General features: G+C 49.2%; 1 protein-coding gene across 1 annotated transcript in view; it reads left to right on the top strand.

The window, feature by feature from the left end:
* Positions 1-13,999, top strand: part of SLIT3 (slit guidance ligand 3) — a 597,642-nt gene that overhangs the window by 565,770 nt on the left and 17,873 nt on the right. The window contains exons 27-30 of the mRNA XM_063085643.1: positions 83-180; positions 3,963-4,102; positions 7,502-7,598; positions 13,019-13,156. Coding sequence (XP_062941713.1) covers positions 83-180; positions 3,963-4,102; positions 7,502-7,598; positions 13,019-13,156 — 473 coding nt within the window. The remainder of the gene's footprint in view (positions 1-82; positions 181-3,962; positions 4,103-7,501; positions 7,599-13,018; positions 13,157-13,999) is intronic.

Below are 13,999 nucleotides of genomic sequence, written 5' to 3'. Positions count from 1 at the left end.
TGGGAACTCCCAGGGGTCTCCCGGGTCAGGGAACCTTTGGTGGCCTCCCTCACCAGGTGCTTCTCCCCCTTCTGTTCCTCAGGGCAAGGACTGCACAGTGCCCATCAATACCTGCATCCAGAACCCCTGTCTGCACGGAGGCACCTGCCACCTGAGTGAGAGCCACAAAGATGGGTTCAGGTAACAGCTTGCCTCAGGCCTTCCCTCACCTTGGAGGGCTTCATAGGTAGACCCCTCAGGACAGGCTGAGGAAGCAGAGCTGCTTTCACTGAGAGACTACTCTGTGCCCACACTGTGCCACGCACCTCACGTGGATGATTTCAAGGCTCTTTGCAACCTGCAAGGGAGGTGCTGTTATCCCTGCTGTATAGATCAGCATCAAAGGGATAAACCCTTGCCCAGAGTTACATAGTTAGTAAGCATTGGTACAAGGGCTTGAATCCAGGCTCTGGAGACAGGAGGTCTCCAAGGGGGGCTGCAGCTGCTGGCTCTGATCAGAGAAGGATGGGATGCTGGCTCAAAGGCCACCCACCTGGTGATTCCACCACTCTTTTCTGTTATAAATAATAATAATAATGATCGGTGACATTGATTACATGCTTACTAATCACGCATTATCTCATTTAAATCCTCATGTGACCCTATCTGGTAGATAGGTTAGGTAGGTGTTATCCCTAATACATGAGGAAACCAAGGCACAGAGATTGATTTGCTCTATGTCACACATCCTGACACTTGTTCCTGGAACTTCCAACCCCACCTTGAGTCCTCTGTCCTCCCTGGCATTAAGATTTCAGGAAGAAAATGCCACTTAGGTTTTTCTCATCTCTGTCCTAGGAGTGGGATTAGGCCTCTACCCAAACCTCATACCCCCTTCGTGTTTCCTCCCCTCCCCAGTTTCTTTCAGATGCCCAGTTTTCCCAGCCTATGGCCCTGGCAAAGGCAGACTGTTGGGAACTGGCTCCCCCAATGAGCCAGTGGTTAGGCGGTGGCCCCTCAAAATGCAGGGGCACCCTCTGCCAAGCTCTATGAGGACGTCTTAGAGCTCAGGTTGCAAACAATTAATTATCAAAAGCACTCTGGCCAGAGGCTTCTGTGTGGTCTGTGGAAGAAATCAAATTCTGGGCTCCCGGTTCTCCTCCCCGGGGAACCCAGCCCGCCCACGTGTCCATCTAACAAGCCAGCCCCATCAAACTCTGACTCTTGAAAAGTGAAATTCAAGGCAGAGTTCATTTTCCTGCCTGGAGCCGGCCAAACCACCCACTCCCGCCTGCTCATTTAGAGAAAGAGCAAGGAGAAACCACACAGAAATCTCACAGAGGTGGCCACACAGCCCCAGCCAGGAAATACTCCTCCTCCAGGGCTGAAAGCCTGGTCCTGCCCTACCCAGGTGAGGGATCAGGTCGGGGTGAGAGAAGAGCTTCCCCCTGCAGGCGATTATATTTCTCCCATCTCAGCTGGAGGTGCAGGTGAGCAGAAGGATCTGTTTCTATCCTCAGTCACTGAGGAGTTTCAAATGAACTGGAAATATTTTTAGAACTGAAATTTGAAAGGAAAAGGGCCCAGATACAGGATTAGAGAAATGGGGTGGAAGGTTAAGGCAACGAGGCAGATACTAGGAATGGCATAGCTTGTGTGTACTCCCCAAGGAACAGGAAAGTCCTCCCCCATCATGCAGCACCTGGTGCGGGGGGCTTGTCAGGGAGAGCCGTGCTCCCTCCTTCCCTCCCAGAGTAATTTCCCAGGGCTGCCCTAACACAGTACACAGATGGGAGGCTTAAATCAACAGAAACCTAATCTCTCACAGTTCTGGAGGCTAGAAGTCCAAAGTCAAGGTGTCCGCAGGGCCATGCTCCCTCTAAAACATGTAGGGGAGGATCCTGCCTTCCCCCTTCCTAGCTTCTGGTGGTTTGCTGGCAATCTTTGGCATTCCTTGGCTCACAGCTGCAGCTCTCCGGTCTCTGCCTGTATGGTCACATGGCATCCTCCCTGTGTCTCGGGTCTTTACAAGGCTGTTTTCTTACAAGGACACCAGCCATATCAGATTAGGGGTCTGCCCTGCTCCAGTAAGACCTCGACTTAACTAATTGCACCTATAATGATCCTGTTTTCAAATAAGGTCACATTCTGAGGTACTGGGGGTTAGGACTTCAACATATCTTTTTGGGAAGAACACAGTTCAACCCCTGACACCTCTTAAGAGTCAGAATTCTGGAAACATCACTTGCCACTTCATACAGACAGTTCTCTTATCTTACCACATTGCCTGCTCACAAAGGCTGGCAGAGCTAGTCACACAGGAGACCAAGACGAGAGATGTGACCTTCTCCAAGTCCCCTCAGCTAACAATTGCTCTTGGAATCTCCTTGACAACCCCCCCAAGGTTTCCAGTGAGGACAGGGGAGACTTTAGCCTCCTTCCCACCCTCTGTTCAGTCCACTAGCAACCCCTAGTCCCCAGCCACCCACATCCCACTGCCAGGCAATCCTAAGACTCTGGGAAGAGCCAAATAACTCGTCTTCAGGAAGACCAGTGGGCAACACCATGCTTTAAGACCTGAAAACCTTCCCCCGCCTGGCTCTGAAGAAGAAGCCTTTTTCATGAATGCCCAGGGTCCCTAACAGAAAAAAGGAATGAGTCATTGTGCTGTACCTCCAGAACACAGACCCAGGAAGCCCTTCACCTTTTGTGGAAAATTTGATGTGCTTTTCAGGTTGTGGAGGAAGGGAATTTAAGTAGGATTCTAGGACCACAAAAATTTACTTCCTATGAGTTAGGTTTAGTTTACTTTTCCCAAATCAGAGCAGTCTTTGAAATAGAGGCCTAGAATTCCAGGTCTTAAGCTGAGCACATGTGCTTGGATGGGGTGTATGTCCCTGACTAGAAGGTGGGGCCATGAAAAGAGCAAGATTCACTGCAGCTTTTATTTAATCAACACTCGCCTCCCACCTACCCCCAAATACTGCCAAGCCCTGAGCCCTTCTCATCTGCCCAGCCTTCTTCATATGTTCTGACTTATTTTGCATGCTTAATCCTGGGGATGTGACCAAGGTCAGGCAGAGGACAGGGGGTTTGAGGTTTTTATCCAAGAGTTATTTAACACTCCAGAGACAAATGAAGGAAATGCATCCTGCTGATTTAGGGTGTTTTAAGCCAAGCTCACCAGAAGGCCTCGGTCTTGGCAGGAGAGGGGTCCTCCCACTTCATGCACTCGTCCCCCAGAGGCTGGAGGGGCTCAGAAGTGCTAGGAATCCATGGTAAGGAGAAATAACATCCCCGAGGGAAGGTGAAAGGAGGGCTGGGGGCAGGAGTTGTCTAGAACTGAAGCTGGCTAATGTGTTCTGAACATTTTTTATGTGTGATGTGCCCTTCTAAGTGTTTTGCTTGTATAATCTCAATTAATCTCCACAACCAACCAAGGTCAAACAGCTAGGAAGTGGTAGACCAGAATTCAATCCCAGAAAACCCAGTTGCAAAGCCAATGATCTTGGCCTCTCTGTTCTGCCCTCCCACACACACACTCACCGCCCACTGAGGTAGAAAGGCTGCCTTAGAGTGAAAACATCACTTAAAGGGGGATGTTTATTACGCTCTCTCTGTGTCCATGGAAAAGACTATACCACAGAGGAGCCAAAGGAAGAGAAGTTTAGAAGACAGCTGGAGGAATTTAGCCATATCCAGGAAACCAATTCCAGCTGGGTAAAGGAGGCACTGCTGGTGGGAATTGTTCCCAGAGACCAGGGGAGATGGAACCTGCCTGGAGACTGGGGGCGAGATGAAATGACTTTGTAGGCTCCTAAGGGTCTTTCTGCTCAGGACCCCAAGTCCTCATGTGTCCAAAGTGCTGTCTTGGACTTATGACTAATTGTATTTCCCACCCCCCACCTTCCTCTCTGCCAATCTAACCCATCCCACTCTCTGACCCCTGGCTCCTCTCATCCCCACCCCGCACATCCCCAAAGCTGCTCCTGCCCTCTGGGCTTTGAGGGGCAGCGCTGTGAGATCAATCCAGACGACTGTGAGGACAACGACTGTGAAAACAATGCCACCTGTGTGGATGGGATCAACAACTACGTGTGTGTCTGCCCGCCTAACTACACAGGTAAGGATCCCATGGTGCACAAACATGTATTTGTGTGTGTGTCCATGGCGGGGTGGAGGGGCGTCAGCAGAAGAACACCATTTCCTTAGCTTCTTCCAGGGACACCCACCTCCTTCCTCCCTGTGGACAAAGACTAAGATCCCAAGTCTCTCCCCAAGATCTGCCGTGAATGGCTTCCCAAAGGCCCTGTTTGCTTCTTGTTCTCTTGCAGCCCACCCCCCAGCAAATCACTAGCTCCTTCCCACCTGGAAACAGGTTCTCAGGGCTCTTCCAGTCTCCATTCATTTAGCTGGTGGCCATCCCCTCCTTTAGGAATCCTAGAGACCTGGTGGTGTTTGAGGCTGGCAGGGAGGCAACTGCATCGTGTTTATGTTTTGTTCAGGTCTAGTCGACTGTCTTTGGAAATCTAAATTTTCCAAACACTCTGCTAGGAGCTGGGTACAAAAATGAGCAACACAAAGTTCCTTCTCATAAAAAGGTCATAGTCAAGTAGAGAGAGACATGGATTCAGTGGAATGAGAACATAACATCTGCAAACCCAGGGGGTTGTGGGATCACAGAGGAGGAAACTCCCCAGCTAGAGAACACAGGAAGGCTCCCCACAGGAGGTTGTTCCTCAGGAAAATCATTCTACCCACCCACCCTCAAAACACAACACCTTTATTTCCTACATAAACAGCCTCTAATGAGGACAGTTAAATATGCCATTAGATTGTGAAGCAAAATGCCACCAATTGGTGCAAACACAGCCTACTTTGACTAAAGTGGCATATCCCAGGCTGTAATTCCATAAATTCCATGCATTCTTTGAGGAAAAGTCTCCATGGGCAAAAATGTTTGAGAAGCACTAAGTGTAATAATAACACTCTTCTTGAGCTCCATGATACAAACTAACCTATTAGAGACTCTTATCCCACCCCGGAACACCCTCACCAACCCAGAGATCTTGTGCTGCAAGGAGAAAATATGGATAGTGCAATTCAGGGACTCCCACGTCCTACCGTACTGGAACCTGGCTTTAATGTCAAGAATGAAGTGGGAGGCGGGAAGCTATGGAAGATGAATAGGAGCAGTCCTGAGGACTGCAGAGAAGGAAGCTGACCAGCTCCCATTGCCTTAGACCCTGTGCCTTTGTGAAGCCTACAGCCCAATAGCCAGGTATTTCCAAGCACACTCTTGGGACTGCTCGAATGTGCCATGATCAGCTGAAAAAACACCTACTCTATTAATCCTGGGCCTCCTGGGGTCCCAGACAAGCCTTTGTGCTGGAAGAAGGTGCAGGTAATCCTGCCGAGGGCTTACCTCCTTTGTGCCCTGCATCTTCCATCTTCTTTTTTTATTTATTAATTTTTTTACTGGTTATGAATATTCATGAGATACAAAGCTGATTGTCACCTCTCATGCCCATGATGTGGGGGCCAGATTCATACTGGCTGTATACCCATTACCACAAATTACATTTGTACCCTGTGTCCCCCACCCAATTATCACCAACCTCCCTCCCCAACCCCTACCCCCCGCCTCCACTTTGTAGCCCAAGGAATGTTCTCTCCCTCTGCAAGTCCAGCGCACCACTGTGGTCTTTCTTTCCTTCCTTCTTTCTCTCTTAGCTCCCACATATGAGTGAGTACAGGTGGTATTTATCGCTCTGTGCTTTGCTTATTTCACTCAACATAAGTTTCTCCAGGTTCATCCATGTTGTTGCAAATGGGAGTATTTCATTCTTTTTTATGGCAAAGTAGTATTCCATGGTGTATATATACCATTCTGAGAGTGGAGTTATAGCCAAGAGTTGCATGAGCAACAGGCAGTACTTATTATGCACCTACTATATACACTGAATTTGCCACTGGAGATACCAAGAAGTCTAAGGTGTACCTTCAACCCACAAGGGGCTCCTGGTCCAGCTAAGACAAGAGGAATCATTGTATAGAGTGAAATCATTGGTCCAAAAGAATCTGCTCAGTTCCAGACATGAGATAGTAAAAATCCCAGTGGTTCAGAAGGAGAGGGCAGAGGGGCTCAATATAGGCTTTGTGGCAGAGGAGGAACTTGGACTGAATTTACAGCAGGCAGCTGGGTACTGGAGGGGGCTGAGGAGACACATAAGGTGGTCCCCTGCCCCCGCAGATCACCGCCTGTGTCTGCAGCTGGCCGGGCACACTTCTCGTTTGGTGCACCCTGTTCCTGAGAGTGGGCTGTCGTGGTTTCCTCTGTCACAGCACACGTTCAAATCCTGCACAGATATTCATCCACTTCTCTGGGTCTCTCCAGGTGACAAGGAAGAGGAGGAGGCTAATAAGGAACACAGGGCCCTCTATGGTCTTGAGAAGCTGAGGGCAAAATGTGGAGATGAGGGGTTCAGGCCCCCACCCCTGGACCCCGGCAGCAGAGAACAGCCTCTGGGGCTGTGTCTGTCATTCATGTACTGCCTGCCAGCCCTTCAGAGGGACCACCCACTGCCCTGTCCCCTGGGGCAGCAGCCCAGGCAGCCTTCTCCAGCCCCAGAGAACTTCCAGGGTTAGAAGCTTCCCTCTCTTAGATCACGCTCCGCCTGGCTTGACTGGGTGGAATTTGAGGAGACCCAAAACTCAGACTTTAAAATCCAGGGTTGCTTGGGAGCTTCCTTCCTACTTCACCCCTCACATTCCTAAAACACATTTTCAGGTGTGTGAGCTTTTCAGAGTTTATATGCAAGGGCCATCCCTCGGTATTTACAACCCGTTAGGCATTTTGTAGCACTATGAACTTCAAAGGCAATGTATCCAGAGACCAGAACCTCAAATTCCTTTCATATTTCTTTCCCTGAAAAATCCAAGAGGCTTACTTGTCTATAACAGGTGAACTAAGCTGCTAAGCTGCATTCGTCCCTCCAGGAACCTCCTTCTGCCTCCCAGGCAGGGTTATGGGTCCCCCTTTGTGTTTTCTCAGAGTTTATCCTCTGGTCACATTTACAACTCTGTGTTGTAATTGTGTGATTATTTGTACATCTCCCCCACTAAGCCCTGGGAGGAGGACAGGACTGCATCACTATTGTGTCCCCAGCATCTGTCACAGTGCCTACCACATGAGGTGCTCAATAAATAGGTGTGGGATAAGAAATAAACAAGCATGGCCCAAGGTCAGGGTTTGGCATCTTATGGTTCCAGCTGCAGCAGTCCCTTTATGATATTGAGTAAAACAGCCAAATGATGGTGCTTTGACAGTGTCCAGAAGAGATCCTGGAATCTTCCTGTTGTCACTGCTAGGGAAACTGAGGCAGAGGTATAGAGAAGGACACACCAAGAGAGAGAAGGCAGAGCTCCAGATATCTATGACCTCCTGACTGGGGACTGGATGAGTCTGGTCTTCTGGCCAGTACCCTCCCTGATGCCTGAATTCTCTACCCACCCCTGCCAGGTGAGCTATGCGATGAGGTGATTGACCACTGCGTGCCCGAGATGAACCTCTGTCAGAACGAGGCTAAGTGCATCCCCCTGGACAAAGGAGGATTCAGGTAAAGCTCGGCTTCATGCCCTGGCATACATAGGGTCCCTGAGGCCTCTGCCTCCAACTCTCTGGGTTGGAGGCAGAGGCTCTGGACTCACTCTCGCTCGCTCGCTCTCACTCTCGCTCTCTCTATTTCTCCCTCTGCCATGTGTTTCTCTGTATCTCTGACTAAGTCATGGTCTAATTCTCTCCATCTGCCTCTATTTCCCATGTGTGTGCCTCTGTGTCTCTCTGTCTCTTTGTGGGTGTCTCTCTAAGTCTCTGTAGATAGATAGATAATAGATAGAAATTAATAGATAGAAATATTTATATATCCCCTCTCTCCTTCTCCCTCCCTCCACCCCACCCTCAGCTAGAAAAGTAGAGCAATCCCATGAGGAAGCCAAGTACAGGGTTACTTGGTCCCCTCCTCCATGGCTGCAGCAAGGTTACAGCATGTGCGCCTGTGTGTGCTGGGGGAGGGGGTCGGGAGTGCTGACCTGTTCAGCAGCCTCGACCACTGGTGGAGCTCTCTCCATGGTGAGCAGCAGAAACCCATGGAGCCAGGAGAGCAGTGAGTGATTCTGAGGGGGGATGGAGGACCTGCCACAGCAAAAGACCACCCGATTCTTGAGCCTGAGAATCAAATGGCATCCCTGGGAAATTCCTCCTGAGCTCTGTCTCCGCCTCTTCCCTCCTTCATGAAAACTGGTGTTATTGCATCTTCTGGAGAAGATCCTGAGACCCTTGAGACCTGGGATTTTCTGACATCAGTGGGGAGATCCCAGAGCCCTGTGGCCAAGAACATTTTCCCTATCTCAAAGTTGCCTTCCACACTCAGTTGCCTCCCTCTCCTCTCCAGCAGGCTCTGTCCAATACCAGAGGGAAGCTTCTAACACCAAGGTTTGGGGGAGCAGCCAGAGACCAGGGCAGCAGGTAGAACCCCAGGATGAGCCCTCAGCAGGCACCTGGAATACCTAGACACCTACAGAGCCTCCCCTAGAGATAAGGGACCTGGGTCTGGAGCTCAATGCCTGTGTTGATGGGTGTTTAAGGAGAAGCTGGCCAGCCTTTTTTCTATGCATCTCCAGCCTCTGGAGGGCAGAAGCTCATGCTCTAGAATTAGATGAGTCCAGGAACTTTTGCCACCCTGAGCCTAACCAGTTATCAGTCATAGGGCAGAGAGTTCTCAGACTCTGTGGTGTTTGGGACTATGACTCTATACTACAAAGCTTAGGACTTCATGGAAACCCAGGATCTTAGAAAGCCCAAGGTGAATGACATAAAATCACAGAATCTTAGGAATTTAGAACTATAGCCTTTTAGAGTTGTTAGCATCTCTAAAACTTAAACTTGTGAACTCTTAGAATCCCAGAATCCTAAAATCTAAGAGTCATGGGTTCCAGTTGTGGTCTCCGACCTGGCCTGCCATCCGTGCACAGATTTTCATGATATGGAGTGCTGTGGGGATTGTAAGATGTTTTTTGATTCCTCTCCTCAAGGCCCTTGCCATGGACCTCGGGAAGGAACATTTGATGCAGAGCAAACATTTAGAAAAGAAGGAGTTTCTGGGCCCCATGATTCTAGCTCTGAGTGCAGCTGAGGTTCTAAGGAAGGAAGAAGCTTCTGGAGCAGAGAGGGGAGCTCCCCACCCCTTAGAGGTGGGATGGGAGGTGAGGCTTGAAGGATAGGTGGAATACGGATGGGCTGAGAGAAGGAAGGAGAGCCGCATGGGTGGAAGAAGAGTCTAGAGTAGGTAGGGGTAAGAGGTGGACATGAGTATGTCTTTTCTGTGTTTTCTTCCTAATTTGACATCCCACACCTAGAGCTCTTCTCCAGGGAAAACGCAAGAGGCATGTTAGGGCCTCTGGTTTTGCTGAGACCAAAGGAAGCATCAGTCCTTCCGTGTGCACACCCTACCCAAATCCACCTTACCTGCCCCTGTGCCCCTCTGAGATATGCCAGGTGGGACTTTCAGGTGGATTACCTGAGGGTAAGGGTGAGGGATGCCTCCCAGTGCCCCGTTCCCACCCAGGATTTGACTTCAGTTCAAGGCTTCTCTTTACCAGTTCCCTGCTGGATACTGTGAAGGGACAGAGCTGACTGAGGGGCAAAGGAGAGGGAAGAGGCATGTAAAGCACAAATTTGAACCCAAAGCAGAGCAGGCCAGACTGACAAGCAAAGTGCTTTGGGAGTGCTGGGAAGGGGCGATGAATGGCGACCGGGCACCTGAGCCGTGAAGAGTAGAAGAGCTACAGATGGAGAGGAGATAAACGGTCGTCTAGGCTGAGCAGACAGCAGGCTCGGAGGACGCTGGCTTGACAGAGACTGGCCACGTGTGGTCCAGCAGACAGGTAGTGGTTAGGAACACTAGAGAGTTAAAGCTGCCAGATTATCATGATTCTCTGGTACTTATTCCTAGAAACTTCGCTCTTCATTGTAACCAAGGCCCATAGGGTTCTAGGACAGTATAGGGAAGAAAGAAACCAGTCTAGCTTTCATAATCTGGAGATATTTTGTTTATACCTAATGTCTTCTCAGAGACACTGTCTTGAAGAGGTCTAGTTTTTTTTACTAAAATGCATTTAAATCAAAACTCCCTTCTCCCATTACAACATTTTAAATATTTTATCCCCCTCCCCTCCCAACACCAAACAAAACAGCTCATATCCCATGGCAGCCTATAAGGATATTAACAAGAGTGATGCAGTCAGTGTGACCTTCGCCCAAGTTTGAAGATGTTTGTCCTTGGAGGTCTTGTATGCTCCTCTAACGATGTCTCAATGACAAGCAGATAGTATCTGCTCACAAACACTGAAAATAATAACAAAAACAAAGATCACGATGATAAAGATCAGGGTGCTCTGATAACTTACTACCTCATTTAACTCCCAACAGTCTTGGAATGTAGAAACCATTATTCGCATTCTGTGAGGCTGGTGAGGTGAATCAAGCTGCCTGTGCACACACATAGGAAGGGTGGGACAGCCAGGCAATCTGGGCTTGACTGACCTCCCAGCTAAATCTTGAGACTCCAGGTGTCCTGGAACCAAGGATATCACTTGGTTACTCCGCTTGTCCAAAATCAGTAGATCCAACACATATTGAAATTACATCAGCCTTATACTTTAACCAGAAGAAAGATAAAGGCAAACATTTCAGAACAGTAGGGAATGCAGGTGATATCACTGGCTGCTTCTCTGTAGCAGATGAAGAAATGTGTGAATACTTGCTATGGGAAGTGAGGTCCATGAACCAGCAGCATCAGCATCACATGGGAGCTTGTTAGAAATGCTAATGCCCAGGCCCCACCCAGACTCCCTGAATAAGAAAGAAGCTGCATTTTAATAAGATCCCTGGTTTTGTATGCTCATTAAAGTTTGAGATGTGCTTGTGTGGAAAGGGTTGTAGCATTAAAAAAAAAAAAGAATGTGAACACATTTGCCTCCAGACCTGCTTGGTCTGGGAGTAAGAATAGCTTCCCTAATTCCTAATAAAGACCTCATCAATAGCATTGAACTCCATGCTTAAAAGGTTTGATTTTATCCTATACATGCAGGTTGAGTATCCCTTATCCAAAATGATTGGGATCAGAAGTACTTCAGATTTTGGGATATTTGCAGAATACGTACCTGTTAAACATCCCTACTCGGAAAATCTGAAATCTGAAATGCTCCAACGAGTGTTTCTTTTGGGTGTCATGCCAGCACGTAAAAAGTTTCAGATTTTGGAGCATTTTGGATTTCAAATTTTCACATTAGGGATGCTCAACCTATATGGGGTAGCTATCATTGCCTTGGAGAAGGTCCAATAGCTTAAGTGTGCTGCAGGTACTTTTTAGAATTCAAGGGACACACACGTGCCCAGCAGGGCCATGCAGCACATGAACACAGTAGCAGAAGTATGGACTATGGCATGTTGAGCACATGCCCCACAAAGGCATTCCCAATTTGTCTCTTTAAAAGACTCTGATTGAACATGGGCTGTGATATGCAAGTTTGCAACTTCTGTTTAACAGTAGGTTACATATTTCCAATCAACCAGTCAAATAAATAAAGGTGAATTGTTCAGATCTTAGCAGATTTCATAGTCTTTGAACACAGGCCCAGCAAATCCTCAGTGAGGGGAGGGAGGAGGGAGGACCATTCCTTTGCCCTGATTCTTCCCCAGACAGGCTCTTACAGGACAACGTAAAGATTCAGAACTCTTGCCTCCCCCTCCTCCACCTTCACCTCCCCCTTCCTGTACCACCTCCCCTTGCATGTACCACCTCTTCCTCTGACTTGGATGGATTGTGATTATTATTTTTATACTGCCCAGAGAGGTACACAGGCTTTGCAGGAGGCAGAAGAACCCGTAAGGATTGTGCTTATATGTGCCCATGAGTGCACCTAAGCCCCTGAGAGTCAGCCCCTTGGTGCCTTCAGGTCTGTTTCTGCACTGGGAGTTCGGTTCGGTGTTACCCAGACAGAGGAGCCCAGAGACGCATGTTTCTGGCCCACACTCAGGGAGTCCAGGTTTCAGCAGAGCAACATTCTCTGGCCAGGTTTTAAGCCTGGGCTAGCAGGGATGGATGGAGCTGCGAGACGTTGCTCTTTGGGGAAGGACTGGATCAGTGTGCAGGGTATGGGGTGGAGCAGGGCGTAGCTCCCACCTTCTTGCCTGGGAAATATAAGCCGTTTATTAAGGTACAAGAGAGTGTGTCCTTGTTAGCCCAGTCTGAATCTCCGGGAACAAATGAACAGGCAATAATACAAAATCGAGGGAAGTGCAAACAGCACCGTTTTCTTCTTGATCATCATTATTGTCTTCTACTATCATATTGACCGAAAGTATTTATCTAGTGCACTCCACAGAGCATATCATTTAATTTTTAAAGTAACCATAAGAGGGGGTGTTACTTATCAATCACATTTGAAGATGAAGAAACTGAAACGCAGAGAGGTAATGAGAGTTTGACACATGGTAAACGTAAACTAAACATTATCATTCTAGGGAGTCTTGGGGAAGTGACCACAGCACTCGCTGTGCTCTGGTTTCTTCCTTGTGCTGGAGGATGATAGACCCTCCCTTGTAAGGTCCTTTGCAACATCCTGGGAGGCCTCCATGAGACACCCAATGCGAGTTGCTTAGTACAGTGCCTGACACAACAGAAGGACCAAACTGAAGGTCGATTATGTGCAGAAAGTGGCAGATCCAAGCCAAAAGCTGCATGGTTCCAACCCTGTGCTCCTCAGCCTGGCCCCCAGACACAACTCTTACCCCACATGAAGCAGACGGACACTGAGTTCAGGGAACAAATGCTACACTATGACTGCCAGTAAAACCTAGTGGTGGAGCCAGGCCTGGCAGATCTGTAAGGCACCTGGGTAGAGAGAGAAGAGAGGGAGAGGCCACCTGGCAGCTAGCCCAGCCCTGAAGAACAGCCTCGCTCTGCTTGTGTTCCAGGTGTGAGTGTGTCCCTGGCTACAGCGGGAAGCTCTGTGAGACGGATAATGATGACTGCATGGCCCACAAGTGCCGCCACGGGGCCCAGTGTGTGGACGCAGTCAATGGCTACACATGCATCTGCCCCCAGGGCTTCAGGTATGGCAGACGGGCACCTCAGGGAGGAGACAGCCCAGGTCAGATGGCGGGGGCTGGGGACTGACTGGCTAACGCAGCCAGGGTGGAGACTCAGGCCCAGGCAGCCCCGGCCCCAGATCTCTGTGGGGCCTTTATTCCCCCACACCTTCTTCAGCCCTCACCAGTCCCAGTGAGGAAAACAGAGCAAATGTCAATCCCACTTTGTAGATGGGGAGAAGTGCTACCCAGGGCAACTCTGTGTAGAAGTTGGTCTCAGATTCCAGCTCACAGAATGTTGCACTTGGGTATGATCCCAATAGTGGAAGATGGCATCATCTTGGAGCCCAGCTTGCAGGGTGAGGGTAGCCACATGGCCATAATGGCCAGAGACTTCTTTCTGGGCTGGAGAACAAAAACATTATGGTGCCCAATGGCAGAAAATGAGTTCAAAGGGAGGACTTGGGATCAGTCTCCGGAATCAGTGAAGCCAGAAGAAAGGGGCAATGGGAGACACTGGCCAAGTGGTCAAGAGACATCTGTGGAGTGTGTGGAAAGAGAGGCCTGGGTCCCACTTCTAGCACCTACACCGAGTGGAACGGAAGGGCAGATGGAGGAGGGAGGTGCAAAGAGGCAGGGACCATACTTAAGTGGGGGCAGACTGGGGGACAGTTCTGTGTACATCAGTACTCGCTTATGGCATCAATGCAAATCCAGATCCACAGGATGGCATAAATGCAAAATATGCCAATGAGCCTTAGACATAGACTCACAGCATGTGAGGCTGGAAGGAGCTGAGGAGCTCTCGAGGCCAGTGTTTCTCAAGCCCAGTGGAAACCATCTGCATCAGAGGCTTGCAAAATACAA

Source organism: Cynocephalus volans, chromosome 2 (genome assembly GCF_027409185.1).
Source record: "Cynocephalus volans isolate mCynVol1 chromosome 2, mCynVol1.pri, whole genome shotgun sequence".
NCBI lineage: Eukaryota > Metazoa > Chordata > Mammalia > Dermoptera > Cynocephalidae > Cynocephalus > Cynocephalus volans.
This window is presented reverse-complemented; position numbering and strand designations above follow the sequence as displayed.